General features: G+C 35.8%; 1 protein-coding gene and 1 long non-coding RNA gene across 4 annotated transcripts in view; one reads left to right on the top strand and one right to left on the bottom strand.

The window, feature by feature from the left end:
• The window catches only part of LOC134737597 (uncharacterized), a 33,799-nt gene extending 30,866 nt beyond the window's left edge, over positions 1–2,933 (top strand). Inside the window, exon 4 of the long non-coding RNA XR_010122628.1 lies at positions 2,313–2,933. This is a non-coding gene — a long non-coding RNA (uncharacterized LOC134737597). The remainder of the gene's footprint in view (positions 1–2,312) is intronic.
• CNOT2 (CCR4-NOT transcription complex subunit 2) overlaps positions 1–14,491 on the bottom strand; it is a 109,893-nt gene that overhangs the window by 56,640 nt on the left and 38,762 nt on the right. Inside the window, exon 2 of one of the 3 annotated variants that reach the window (XM_063646501.1) lies at positions 2,334–2,391. The exons of the other annotated variants lie outside the window; for them this stretch is intronic. Coding sequence (XP_063502571.1) covers positions 2,334–2,354 — 21 coding nt within the window. The 5' untranslated portion in view covers positions 2,355–2,391. The remainder of the gene's footprint in view (positions 1–2,333; positions 2,392–14,491) is intronic. 3 annotated transcript variants of the gene reach the window in all.

Below are 14,491 nucleotides of genomic sequence, written 5' to 3'. Positions count from 1 at the left end.
CTATGGTTTCATATTTTTAATATGATATATGTATAATGAAAAGTTCATGAATCTGCTTAGGATGGATCTAAGAAAAGTGAAGATTTAGATAAATCTTAAAGTCTAGAATTACAAATCATCAAATCGATAGCATGGAAACAAATAAGAGCAACTCATTTCATAGTTTTAGCCAATGCAGAATGACCATAAATAAGCAAAAAAGGCCTTAATGAATACCAAAGATAGTTAACATGTAGATACACACACACACAAAAATCTATGACTGGTTGGAAATAGGCTTTAGTAGAAAGCTAGGGACCTATACAAACATTTCCACAATCACTATTTTGGAGAGTAGATAAATATCCTGGCAGAGTCCTTTCCAAGGTTTACAGAAATATTTAGCATATTTCTGTGTATTTTTGGGGGGCTCATCCAATAAAACAAGATGGCCTATATCTGAAAGATGGGGAGGGTTATGTGTGTGTGTGTTGGTGGGGAGACGGGAGGGTGAAAAAACACATCACTCTTTCCTAATCCAAAAACTAAAATCTGGTGTCTGCAGCTGCTTTATTCAGAAAATATTCTGAAAAGCCATGTATGTTATCCCTTAATATGCACCCCCAAAGTCTACAAATTCTCTAGGGAGTGTTACCAAAATGCTACAAATACCTCCACAAGTTTGACTCTGATCTAGGGAGAATATGTTCTGTATGTTTCAACATGAATAAACAGATTTTGTGGTTTTCTAGAATCTTAAAATGTGCTGCACCAATATGCTTTATATAGATTCACATTTGAACAATTAATATATAAGCTTTAAAAGCTAAGTGCATCATCCTAAAAGTAAAATTCTAATTATTCAAAAAGTGCTAATCCATAGGAAAAAAGTACACATATACTAAAGAACTAAATATAATTAGTACCTCTTACGAGCAGTAAGAAGTTGGAGTTGAGAACTCACACAATAGAGCCTAAAATTAAAGTAGCACTTTATCCTTAAATATTAGGATGTAAAACTATAAAATACAAATGGAAGGACATATAACAGTAGAAAATCTCTACATTTAGAATACAAAACAAATCCTCTATGCATAAAGAAAGAAAATCTTCTAATGAGAATATTTTAAATCCTTAAAAGACGGTAGGCAAAGATGGGTCTGATAAAGATGGAGGAAAGAAGGGAATATGAATACATATTGAGAAAAAAACGGGATGTACTTTGCTGAGGGAGATGTGTTTATATAGAGCGTCCAGTTACCTAAAAAACTCAAGAAAAAAAGGGAGACAAACTGCTGGGAAGTCTGTATTTTGATGACTTGTTTTGAGACCTGAAATACCAAATACACTAGAATCCCAATCTCTTTTAACCCTCACATACTTTCTCTGAAGAAATTTAGCAACCATGGGCCATCTTAAGAGTCTGTTTTTCTTGGGTTTAATGTGAATGTCTTGTATGTGCAAAAATCTATAAATCAATGAACATGAACTATATGGGATAGATGTAGGAGAACGAAAGAAACAAGTTTTGAAAGCCTTCTGAGAAGAAGCTCAAAAGTAAGGTAGTGAAGACCCAGAGCTACACCCCTACAAAATTAAATCTGTAATGTTTAGATCATGATTTCCAGTGCAAGGCAGACAAGGAGAAAATGCCAGGAGTGTTGGCATCTCTCTCTCTCTCTCTCTCTCTCTCACACACACACACGACACGGGATCGGATGAGTTTATTCATTCGTTCAACAAACATTTGCTGAATTATGTACCAGATATCTATACTTATTTTTGTTAACTTCAAACCTAGAGATTGGTAGAAATGTTCCAGTCCTCCTGTCGAGACTTCAAGGAAAAAGATGTTTGAAGTTTCTATTTCTGTAAAGATTAAAAACATAGCTACGTGCCTAATACCTCAGGAAAAAATAGCACATCTAAAGCTAGTGGAAGAAAACTAAAACTTGCCTCCTTCTGAGACCAAGTTACATATGGCAAAATTATAGTCTATGGACTTAGGCCTTCCCCAGCTTTTTTTTAGCTTCTTTTTTGAACATGGGTTTTCTGGACCTGCTATATACACTGTGGAGAATATAAAGTTTAAAAAAATTTAAGAACCTTCCTTTGCATTATAATATTAATAGTTTATTACGGTTTTTTCCTATTTCACATCTAACAAGAATTAAAATTATTTCTTCTACACTATTTTTTAAATAATTTATGAGTTTTCTGAGAAAAATAATTTATAACAAACATTATATTTCTAAACTAACAAAATGACTCATTGATAAAATGGCCCAACATTCACCCTCAAAATACTGATGACAGTACCATTTTTCCCCCAGCTTTCCCCACCACATACTTACCTGTGCAACTTCTTTCAACATTTGCTACTCTGGGGATTGGAAAGCTCAGAGCTGGAGGCTGAAGTGAAGAAGGAAAGGTTGGAGGGTGAGCCATGGCACCAGCCCCACACTAGGAGCTCCCCTGAGATATTACAGCAGGGTTGACGCCATAGCTCTGAAGTTCAACTCCAGCAAACAGTAAGAAAGGAGTCCAACCAGAACATGATAAACGATGGGATTCTTCTGCTCTTTGAAAAATAAGGAAATCATGCTATAAAGATCTGAATGTCCAGTTTCAACATTATGACTCCCTGTTCACCTCTTCATTATTGGCCAAACCCAGATTCATCTTTCAGACTAATTCAAAGTACTAAGTTAAAAAAAAAAAAAAAAAAAAAAGCAGTGCTCAGTACAAACTTGCACACTTTTCCAGAAAATGCAAAGACAGAGCTTACCTGGCCATCATGAAAACATGTAAGACAGTGTGTTCAAATACTTTGTGCCTATCCACTCCTTGTACACTCTCTTGCTCTCTCGAGTACTCAACATTAAATCTAAGGCTCTCATACACATTAACACCATCAACAAGCAGAATTAAAGTTGTACTATATGGATGTACTTAAAATTCGTAAAGGTGGACCAGTGAACTTTTAAAACCTACACATAACTCTGATATAAGTACACTCCTTGGGAAAAAGTGAATTTCTTAACTGTTCCATGCTGATAAAAACAAATAAGGACCCCTCCATCAAAAAAAACCTGGCACTTTAATCAAACGAGATAATAAAGAGAAAAATTTTAAGATTTTAAAACAAAACAATCTGAATATAGGATTTAAATAAGATATGAAATCCAGGCCAGACACAGTGGCTCATGCCTGTAATCCCAGCACTTTGGGAGGCTGAGGCGGGCAGATCACTTGAGGTCGGGAGTTCGAGACCAGCCTGACCAACATGGAGAAACCCTGTCTCTACTAAAAATACAAAATTAGCCGGGTATGGTGGCACATGCCTGTAACCCCAGCTACTCGGGAGGCTGAGGCAGGAGAATCGCTTGAACCCAGGAGGTAGAGGGTGCAGTGAGTTTAGATCGTGCCATTGCACTCCAGCCTGGGCAATAAGAACAAAACTCCATCTCAAAAAAAAAAAAAGATATGAAATCAATTCACTTTTACAAAAATGTTGAATCCTTGAAAATATAAAAAGTAAGTTATTTTCAGAGAAAAAGACTCTATTATAAATACTAAAACTAATAAAAGTAGAAGCTTATTTAAGACATCTGTTCAATAGCATAAATAGATATTATTGAATGTGACAAATTATTTTAAAACTTTTACATTTTAAAAATATAAAGAGGTATCAGAATCCTAATTTATGTTACAGGAAGTAATTAAAAATGAAAAGTATTCCTTTAGCAAGGGAAGACATGATCTTTAAAACGTTTCTAAACATCTCGCCATGTACACTAATTCAATAATCACTGAGTGAGCATCTACTACACACAGTGCTAGATGTAAGGTATTACATTTTATACTTATATACTTTATCCCCTTCATGCTCAGAATAAAAGAACATCACAAATCAAAGGGAATAGAGGTGAAACACATTTACAATGGACTCCTGCACCATTACCAAGGCCTCCAAGGCCTTCATGACCTTACTCTTTGTTATCTCTAATCTCCTCTGTTAGCATTCTCCCCTTCTCTTCATGTGCTCCTGTCATAACTGGCCTCCTTGCTACTCCTCAAACACATCGGACATACTCCTGTCTCCAAACCCTTGCCTTTGTTATCCTCCAGGAATGCTCTTCCTCTAGACATCCAGATGGCTTCCTACTTCACCTACTTCAGGTGTGAAGTCATCTCAGTAAGGAATTCCTTGTCTATTTAAAATTACAACACTTTGTCCCCCGACCCCTTACATTTAGTTTTACATTTCCTTAGTCTTCTCCAATCCGAGACTTATCCTCGTCTTTCTTCTTTCACAATATTGATGTTATATCATACACACTGCAGAATGTCCCACAATTTGGGTTTGTCAGATGTTTCCTCATTAGATTGAAGTTATGCATTCTGAAAGCCACATCACCACAGAGCTGATGTAGTCTTCTCAAGTGCATCATATGTGATGCATATATTCCAATGTATGAGTGCATATGATGTTAATATGTCTTATTACAGGTGAAGTTAACCTTGATCATGGTTAAGGTGGTGCATCTGCAAGTTTTCTCCACTGTAAACTACTAGTTTTCTCTTTTTAAATAAGAAATGTTTTGGAGAAGTACTGTGAGAACATGCAAATACCTGTCTGTCCTTACATTTCTGTCCACTCGTTAGAGCATTCATCCGTGAATATCGCTTGCAGTACCTATTACTGTGGTGTTGTTTTGTTTTGTTTTTTTCCGTCGCCCAGGCTGGAGTGCAGTGGCACGATCTCGGCTCACTGCAAGCTCCGCCTCCCTGGTTCACGCCATTCTCCTGCCTCAGCCTCCCAAGTAGCTGGGACTCCAGGTGCCCGCCACCAGGCCCGGCTAATTTTTTGTATTTTTAGTAGGGATGGGGTTTCACCGTGTTAGCCAGGCTGGTCTCGATCTCCTGACCTGGTGATCTGCCCGCCTCAGCCTCCCAAAGTGCTGGAATTAAAAGCGTGAGCCACCATGCCTAGCCTACCATGGTGTTTTAATGGTAATTTTCTACGTTCCTTCTCTATTTAATGGAAATGCTTTAACAAAGCAAACCAAATCTTTTAAAGATTTCACTGTTAACTACGAACACAGTGTCAAAGACTTTACATAAATGGACCCAAGTGATTCAGGTAGAAGGTGAAGACTAGTGGCTCAAACTAAAGGCTCTTCACTCTACCAAGCACATTTTTTTTAGCTTTATCACAGTGCCTTTAGAAAAGTGCCTTGGCAGAAAAGAATAGGTGTAAAATTTCATGTGCCCTTAGCATTTTTGGCCCTAATAAGGGTCTTTCCTTTTTCCTTGAAAACATCTTCTATTTTCATTAGCACATTTATTATACTGTCTTTAATTTACTGATCCAGATAAAACAATACAGAGATAATATACTATTTTATGCTAAACAACACAGATTTTTTAAAGTAAGAAATGCTAATTAGTAAAATTTTTACCTGACAGCTGAGAAAATGAATGACCACTGTATCTATGGGCCTACTGGATTCTAGGGAATCTTAAGGGAATCAGGAAATTCAGAGGAAACAGTCCAATTTTTAAGTTAAATTGAATCAGGACTATGATAATTCTACATAAGAACTGGAATTCATCTACTGACCCATACTGTTTTATTTTTCATTCTAAATGACCTTAAATGCTGAGAAATGGTCTGAAATTTGTGTATATTGCACACTGTATAGTATTTTATACAAGAGAAAGCATCCAAGCCTTGTCTGAATATTGACACAAAAGCTTATTCTCTTTATCAGGAATGGTTTTCATTCATCTTCTCAACCAAAATATAGTTTTTAAAAATGAAATAAGGGTGTAGGGGCTCACACCTGTAACCCCAGCATCTTGAGAGGCTAAGGTGGAAAGATCGCTTGAGACCAGGAATTTAAGACAAGCCTGGGCAACATAGTGAGACCCTGTCTCTATAAAAAAAATTTCAATAAGAAAAAATAATTTAAAAAAATGAAATATTAAGACTTTCACTTCCAACCAAGAGACAGTAGTGGTAGTATTATTCGTAGCAGTAGCCCACCTAAAACAACTTGAAAATGGACAAACTATATTAAACAATGGATTTTAGACACAGGATATCAGGCCGTGCAGGACAATAATCCTTGAGACAAGAGAAAGAATCAATGAGGGCTCAACAACTACCCTTGCTTATAAGACTGAAAGAGTTTTCGGTTTGCAGTGAGGGAGAGGGATTCCAGATTGGTGGAGCCCAGCAATCTTTGTGAATTGAGGAAGTGGAGAAGAGGGTAATTAAAGGCAGCCAGAATTAATAGGCTGGGATACTAAACGAGAATGACTGGCACAGAGAAAGAGCTCTGAAAATATGCAGAAGGTCCCTCTGAGTCTTCAGCTAAGTACTGATTAGCACATGCATGTAAGGAAACTACCAGAAGCTTAAAAAAAACAAAAACAACAAAAAAAAAGGCCACCTGAAAGAAACAGAGAAAACAATCCCCAGGGCCCAGACAGGGCTGGGAATCATTTATTTTCCTACCAGCCAGAGTAGAAAAACATAATTTACATAATTCAGAAAAGAATTGCTTAAGTAGTTGGAAGAAAATTAACCCTAAAGATTACTCTGGTTCTGTTAAACAAGACCTAAAAAAAAAAAAAAAAAAAAAAGAAAAGGATGTCTCAAAGATCAAATGGCTTCTGTTATTAGTAACTTAACTGCAACCACAAGAAATCTAAAGAATATTAACAGAAATACAAACATTATACAGCACTCAACAAGATAAAGTTTCCAAAGACTGGCATCCAAGCAAAAATCACCAGCCATGCAAACAAGCACTAAAAGAGAACAGATAATGAGGAGGAAAAAAAAACCGACACTCAATAGAAACAGACAGTTTCTATTAGTAAACATGAGTAACAGAATTAGTAGACAATGATATTCAAAGAGTTATAATTACATTTTGTATGTAAAAGAAGGCAGAATAATTGGCATGCCGAAGAAAAGATTAGCAAACTTAAAAAAAACAGTAATAAAAACTATCCTAACTAAAGCATGGTGAGAAAAAAAGAAAGAAAAAAATGAACAAAGCATCAGTAAGCTATGGGACAACGCCAGGCAATTAGATATATGTGTAATTGGAGTCCTCAAAGGACAGTGAAGACAGAGAATATATTCAAATAAATAATGGATGAAAACAATTCCTAAATTTGTATAAACATACAAATTCAAGAAGCTCAACAAATCCCACGCATAAGACTCATAAAAAAATTATACCGACACAGACCTTAATCAAGCTGTGTAAAATAAGTGACAAATTTAAAAATCTTAATATTAGCCAGAGAGAAAAAGGTATATTATATACACAAGACTAAAGATAAGAATGACAGCAGACTTTTCCTAGGAAATAAGAAGACAGAGAAGCACCATTTAAAAAATTCTAAAAGCAAAAAACCTGTCAATTTTGAACTTCAGACTCAGTGAAAGTATATTTACAAATAAAGGTGAAATAAAGACTTTTCAAACAAAACCTAAAATAATTCATCACCACTAGAAATGCCTTAGAAAAAAAATTTTTTAATCCTTTAGGTAGAAGAAAAATATTATGAAGAAAGAAGGGAAGAAAGAAAAAAGGAAGAGAAGTGAGCAAGAAAATAAAGAAAGCAGGGCAAGGGAGGGAATAAAAAAAAGAAGGGAAAGGAGAGAAGAAAGGGATAAGAAGTAAAAACGGGAAAAGATGGGAAGAAAAAAGTCAACAAACCTATTTCATTATGAATGATAATAAAAAGCAGAAATAACATTACCACCATCCCTAAAATTACCATGAACAATGAGAAAATATAACAGAAGTCTAAGCAGAAAATGTTTCCCTTAAGAAGTGAGATTTCAGCTGAGATCTAAAGAATAATTACAATAGATGTTGTTTGGTAGTACAACTAAGAACTCAGAATGCCCCACTAAATAACAACTAAAATCACTCCATAAAATACTAACTTTATCCAATCAACAATACTTACTACATGCCAGACATTATTCTCAGGTGAGGATACAGCAATTAACAAAATAAACACTAACAGAGGTTACATTTTTAAGTGTACAGCTGAACCTGCAAGGGAGGAAGGGAAATTCAACACCCTTAAATGAGAGTAAAAGCTAGAATTCCAGAGAAGCTACAAGCTTATATCCCTACTAAAGGAGAAGCTATTTAAAAAAGCTTTTTATAAATCATGTACCTTAAAATGTTACACCATGGCTGAGAGTGGTGGCTTATGCCTGTAATCCCAGCACTGTAATCCCAGGCCGAGGTAGGTGGATCACCTGAGGTCAGGAGTTCAAGACCAGCCTGGCCAATGTGGTGAAACCCCATCTATACTAAAAATACAAAAAAAAATTAGCTGAACATGGTGGCAGGTGCCTGTAATCCCAGCTACTCGGGAGGCTGAGGCAGGAGAATCGCTTGAACCAGGGAGGCAGAGGTTGCAGTGAGCCAAGATTGTACCATTGCACTCCAGCCTAGGCAACAAGAGCGAAACTCCGTTTCAAAAAAAAAAAAAAAAAAAGAGCTACACCATAATTGTAATAACCCCTTAGTAAAGAGGACAGCAAAAAATCTTGATGTTCCTGTTATTTATGGTAAGCAAAAAGTGGTGAAGGAATGCTCTGAAAATTCATAGCCACTAAAAAGCATGAATTCACATTACCTATGTGGACTGCAACCTCAAGCTAATATTTTATTTGGAATTGGTTCTGGATTGGTAGTGCCTTAGGGGCTTAGCAAAAACAAGTGAAAATCCCCTTGGGAGAAATGTCCCCTTCTACCTAATCCTCAAAGAATTCCCAGAGTTCTAAGAAACATGAAATGATAGCTTAATACACACACAAGGAAACAAGGCACAATGAGAACCAGCAGAAAACAACATTAGCATAATATGTGACAACTTCCAATTGTTGGATTTATCACATACTAAACACAAAAATTCATAAAATAATTAAAGAAATAAGATATATTGGAATCTAGATCTAAACAAAGGGATAAATGATTATATGGATACATAAGATGTACATAATAAGATTAACAAACTTGATCTAATGGAGAGAAACAAAGCAATACACCTGCCAATTTGGTTAATATACATTTTGTTCAAACACATAAACAAATAATTGTATCATACAGACCACATTCTTGAACCAAAATGGGATTATATGAGAAATCAGCAACAAAAAGATAACTAGACAAACCTGATAATTACCTGGAAAATTAAAAACATAAGATTAAAGAACAGTATAACAAGCCCTAAGAAGTGAAAGGAAAACATTAAAGAACACTGATGAATAGAAAACAAAATTAAATTTTAGAAATAAATAAAGGCTAAAATTTGACCCCTAGTAAAACTGACAAATCACTAGTAAGTCTGACCAAATAAGGGGAAAAGGCACATAGTAAACAACCTTAAGAAGAAAAAAGATGCTACAGAGGAAAAAATATATAAGGTAGCATTATGAACAATTTCTTTACCCTGATAAAGTATATCTATAAAAAAAATCCTGTATCAAATATTTAATGATGACAACTTCAAAACTGGTGACAATTTCAAAACTGTCATTTCCAAAGGATGTGTTTACTTATATGAACCCCCCCAAAAGCCTACAGATAAATTATAAAAATTAAAAAGTTTAGCAACATTGATAGATACAAAAATCAATTTTAAAAGTCAACTATATTTCAATAACACCTATAACTAAAAATTTTTTTAAAATTTACAACCAAGAAAAGCAACAAAAGTAGTCATAAATCGGACTAAAGATTTCTAAGTCCCTCATGAAAAAAATATAAAACTTTGAGAGAAAACACGAAAGAACTCAATACATAAACTTACCGATTCTTCCAAAAAGAAAACTAAAGTCAATGCAATTCCACTTAGAAACTCAATACTTCTTTTTGTGTTGGAGGGGAGCATTCTCATGAATATTCTAAATTTGTCATAGAGCAAAAGGCCAAGTCAAGACTCTTATGAAGAAAAAGGCTGACAGACAGACATGAAGATTTAACACAAAGCTTTAGTATTTAAGAAAACATGATATTGGTACAGGCACAAACACATCAAGGTAACAGAGAAATAAGAAATCCATGCATATAAAGAGAAACTTGATTTACAATAGAGCTAGCACTACTGAATACTTAAGGAGGGTAGAAAAAATTGGTACACAATGCTAATATGATAATTTAGGTGCAGGGGAAAGGAAACTGTATTTCTAACACCATGTACAAAAATCAATTTCAGGTAGATTAAATATGGAAGACAAAACAAAAAATCTTTTTTAAAAGACTATGAAGAAGAATATCTCAATATATCTCAAACACAACCTCAATAGATGGAAAAAAATTTTAATTCTGAAATTATCAAATGTCAGATGAATATGAGGACTACTGATGGGGCTCAAAATTGGTATAAACACTCCCAAATACATTCCTAGAAGACCTCTTAGGAATTTAATCTTCCTGAAGTTTTAGAATACTGCTTTGTTCAGATAAACTTCTCTAACTTCATAAAGTTATCTCTTCTGTTACTTTCACGTAGTGTTTGAAAATATGATCGCTTATTTACTGAGATTTCCTGGTTCTGTTCCCCTCTCCCATTTTTATCTGGACCTTCTCTTTCCAATGTCACTGTTGTCCCTTTCCCGCTCAATTTTAATTCCTCTCCTCGGTGGAATCCTAGAAGGATACACTGGTGGGTCACTCTCAGGAGGTCATAGAGCTAAGCTGCTCCAATCACTTTAGCCTTACCATGGGTTCCTCACTCACCTTATGAGGTTGACAAAATCTCTCCCAATTTCAAACTGGCTAATTGTACTTACCAGTGAATACCTGCTGACTACATTGGGTGCTTCCATTCTCAGGTCCATCAGACATCCCAATGGATCTCTTTTTTATGCATAAAAACCGATAACTGTAGGTCTTTTTCTTAGTTCTCATCTGCTTATATTGGGGTTCATGGGGACACTTTGTCAACAAGTTCTGTTATGTTTTCACAAGTTTTAGTTTTGCTGTCTAGCTGGTTCTATGTTTATGTGGCAATTCAGAAAGATTAAAAAAAAAAACAAAAAATACTAACCTGCCACCATCAGTGCTATCATCCTAGACTCCACGCAAGACCTAAGATAACCTCTTAAAAGATAACTTTGCAGCCAGGTGCGGTGGCTCACACCTGTAATCCCAGAACTTTGCGAGGCCAAGGCGGGCGGATCATGAGGTCAGGAGATCAAGACCATCCTGGCTAACACTGTGAAACCCCATCTTTACTGAAAAAAATACAAAAAATTAGCCAGGCGTCATGGTGGGCGCCTTAGTCCCAGCTACTCAGGAGGCTGAGGCAGGAGAATGGCATAAACCTGGGAGGCAGAGCTTGCGGTGAGCCGAGATCAGGCCACTGCACTCCAGCCTGGGCAACAGAGCAAGAGTTGTCTCAAAAAAAAAAAAAAAAACAAAAGAAAACTTTGCTTGCTTCTGTATTTTCTCTGATTCACAGAAATATCCGCATTAATGTCTTAACTTTTGATTTAATGAGTACACATTTCACATTCATGATTAAGGCAAACCACTTACTTAAATGTAAACTATTTTTCTGAAAGAGAACACTTCATATTTCATATATAAAGTCTAGGGCATACGTTGCCAAAAGGAACACCAGAGCGAACACACAGGGGTGCTACCAGATATTTTATATCTTAGGAAATACAGCAATATCTATCAGATAATCACATGAATGTAAGTGATTTGGACCTAATTATTTATTTAGCACAGTTTGGCCCAAGGGCACTATGAAAAAATTACCAATTCACTAAGGGTGCCATAAACCAGGTGTCTTGGTGAAACTTATTTTTTGGAAAACAAATGTCACCTTATTTGATGATTTCAGATGATAATTAAAAAAGTATCAGAACGTATAACGCATTCAAAGAAAGGTTAACACTTAGCATCACATGGCAATGACCCAACCAATGAGGAACTTGGGAATTCATTTAACTTGATTTGACATTACTGGCTGGCCTGAGAAAGAGGACAAAGAGAAGCCATGAATGCCAAAAAAAAAAAAAAAAAGGTCAAATTTTATTTTTAAAAATTTAGATTAGGTCGGCACAGTGGCTCATGCCTGTAATTCCAACACTTTGGGGAGGCCAAGGCAGGGAGATCACCTCAGGTCAGGAGTTTGAGACTAGCATGGCCAACATGGTAAAATCCTGTATCTACTGAAAAATACAAAAATTAGTCGGATGTGGTGGTGCATGTAGGTAGTTCTAACTACTTGGGAGGCTGAGGCACGAAAATTGCTTGAACCCGGGTGGCAGAGGTTGCAGTGAGTGGAGATGGTGCCACTGCACTCCAGCCTGGGTGACAGAGTAAGACCCTGTCTCAAAAAGAAAAAAAAAGAAAAAAAAAAAAAAAAAGCTGGGCACAGTGGATCACACCTATAATCCCAGCACGCTGGGAGGTCGAGGCAGATGGATCACCTCAGGTCAGGAGTTCGAGACCAGCCTGACCAACAGGGAGAAACCCTGTCTCTACTAAAAAACAAATACAAAATTAGCCGGGCATGGTGGCACATGCCTGTAATCCCAGCTACTCAGGAGGCTGAGGCAGGAGAATCACTTCAACCCAGGAGACAGAGGTTGCGGTGAGCACGCTAGCGATCGCGCCACTGCACTCCAGCCTGGGCAACAAGAGCGAAACTCCGTCTCAAAAAAAAAAAAAAAAAAAAAAAAAAAATTTACATCATGAAGTAAACGTGACTTCTGTTGCTGATCATGTGATCATGACATGAACAGAGCTTTCACAATCAAAAATGTAATTATAAGAGCAACTTCATCTTAAGCAGCTGTATAAACGCAAGTAAAGGGCACATAAAAAGTCATCCATGTGAGTTTTTTCTACCCCTTTACTTTATCTCTGGCTAGTGATAACATGTCACAGCCATCTGGTTGCAAGGCTTTCAAGAGCAAAGAAGAGGAAACTGAACCAATTCATTGGATTCAGGCTTTTTTCCTTTTTTTTTTTTTTTAAAAAACTCATTTTTTCATTAGGTCGCTCTTATTCATCTTCACCTAACACCAAGCAGCAATAATAACTACAAACTCAATTTTTCTTCTCTGGGCACCAGATCTGCCAAATTTTCAATTGTTAAGTATTAATTTAATAAAATTCTATCTATCTATCTATCTGTCTATCTATCTATCTATCTATCTACCCATCAATCGACTGATTGATCGACCAACTGACTGAGGGTCTTGCTCTGTCACACAGGCTGGAGTGCAGTGGTGTGATGATAGCTCACTGCAGCCTCAAACTCTGGGGCTCAAGCTATTCTCCCGCCTCAGCCTCTCCAGTAGCTAGGACTACAGGTGCACAGCACTACACTCAGCTATGATTTTATTTTATTAAGTGTTCTTTATATTCATTATATATCTTTAACATACTATATATCATAGATTCTAAGATGCTTTGGTGCTAGTACTGTTTGTCACAACTATGACTCGAAGTCACCATCAGCTGTAAGATGCATCCTGACTTCAGAGAGAGAAAGATGTTCAATAATGTGCCACTTACAATAAAAGAAAGGAAATACACTTAACTGTTTATTTACAATTACATTTTTATTGCAGTATAAAAGAAAAATTATGATCTGAATACAGTATATACTAAATGGAAATATACTTAGTGATTCATTTGTTTCTGTTTATATTAAGTAGTTTGTATTTTAAATACTCTGTATTATGCAGAAATCCTTGGTGAATTATCAAGTAGGTGTTGAGTACTTTAGCTATATCTAGGAAATTGTTTAGGGTCTTGAGTGGGCTAGAAATTATGATTTTTCCTACTCAATAAAATATGGGGCACCACTTTCCAAAAAATTGCCACACAATACATAAAAAAGATGTACCTCAATACACTGAAACACATATATGTAATAAAGTTATAAAAATATAAAGAATGAAACACAAAATTAAAACTATTGATTACTTCTGGGAAAGAGGGCAGAGGAAAGAATGGGAAACGGAAATAGCTCCATTAAGTACAATACAGAAAAATACACATTTGTTAAAGACAAAGACAATGAATCACATCTACACTATATAGTCACTAGTAAAGATCTGAAGAGGTACACACCAAACTGTTAAGAGTAAAGTTGTCAAGGCAAACTTTCACACTGTATTTTATATTCCGTATTTTTCTTCAACATTTTGGTAATGGGCATCTGTGATTTTTAAAGTTAATTAAAAGGAAGTAAAATATTTCATGTTGGGGAAGAAAATGGCAATACAATCATTTTTACAGTTCTCTGACATACTATATTCCACAAAAATACAATGTTTTAGATTATGAATCATTCTTCAGAAACGTACGGAATAGGATGCATTAGACCCAGTTTGTAGATAATGCATTGAATTAGCTAGCATATGATGTAACCAATGACCTCATATTGAAAAGTTCCATTCAAAGTAACATCTAAATATCTTGCAAATACCTCT

Source organism: Pongo pygmaeus, chromosome 10, assembly GCF_028885625.2.
Source record: "Pongo pygmaeus isolate AG05252 chromosome 10, NHGRI_mPonPyg2-v2.0_pri, whole genome shotgun sequence".
Classification (NCBI taxonomy): Eukaryota; Metazoa; Chordata; class Mammalia; order Primates; family Hominidae; genus Pongo; species Pongo pygmaeus.
This window is presented reverse-complemented; position numbering and strand designations above follow the sequence as displayed.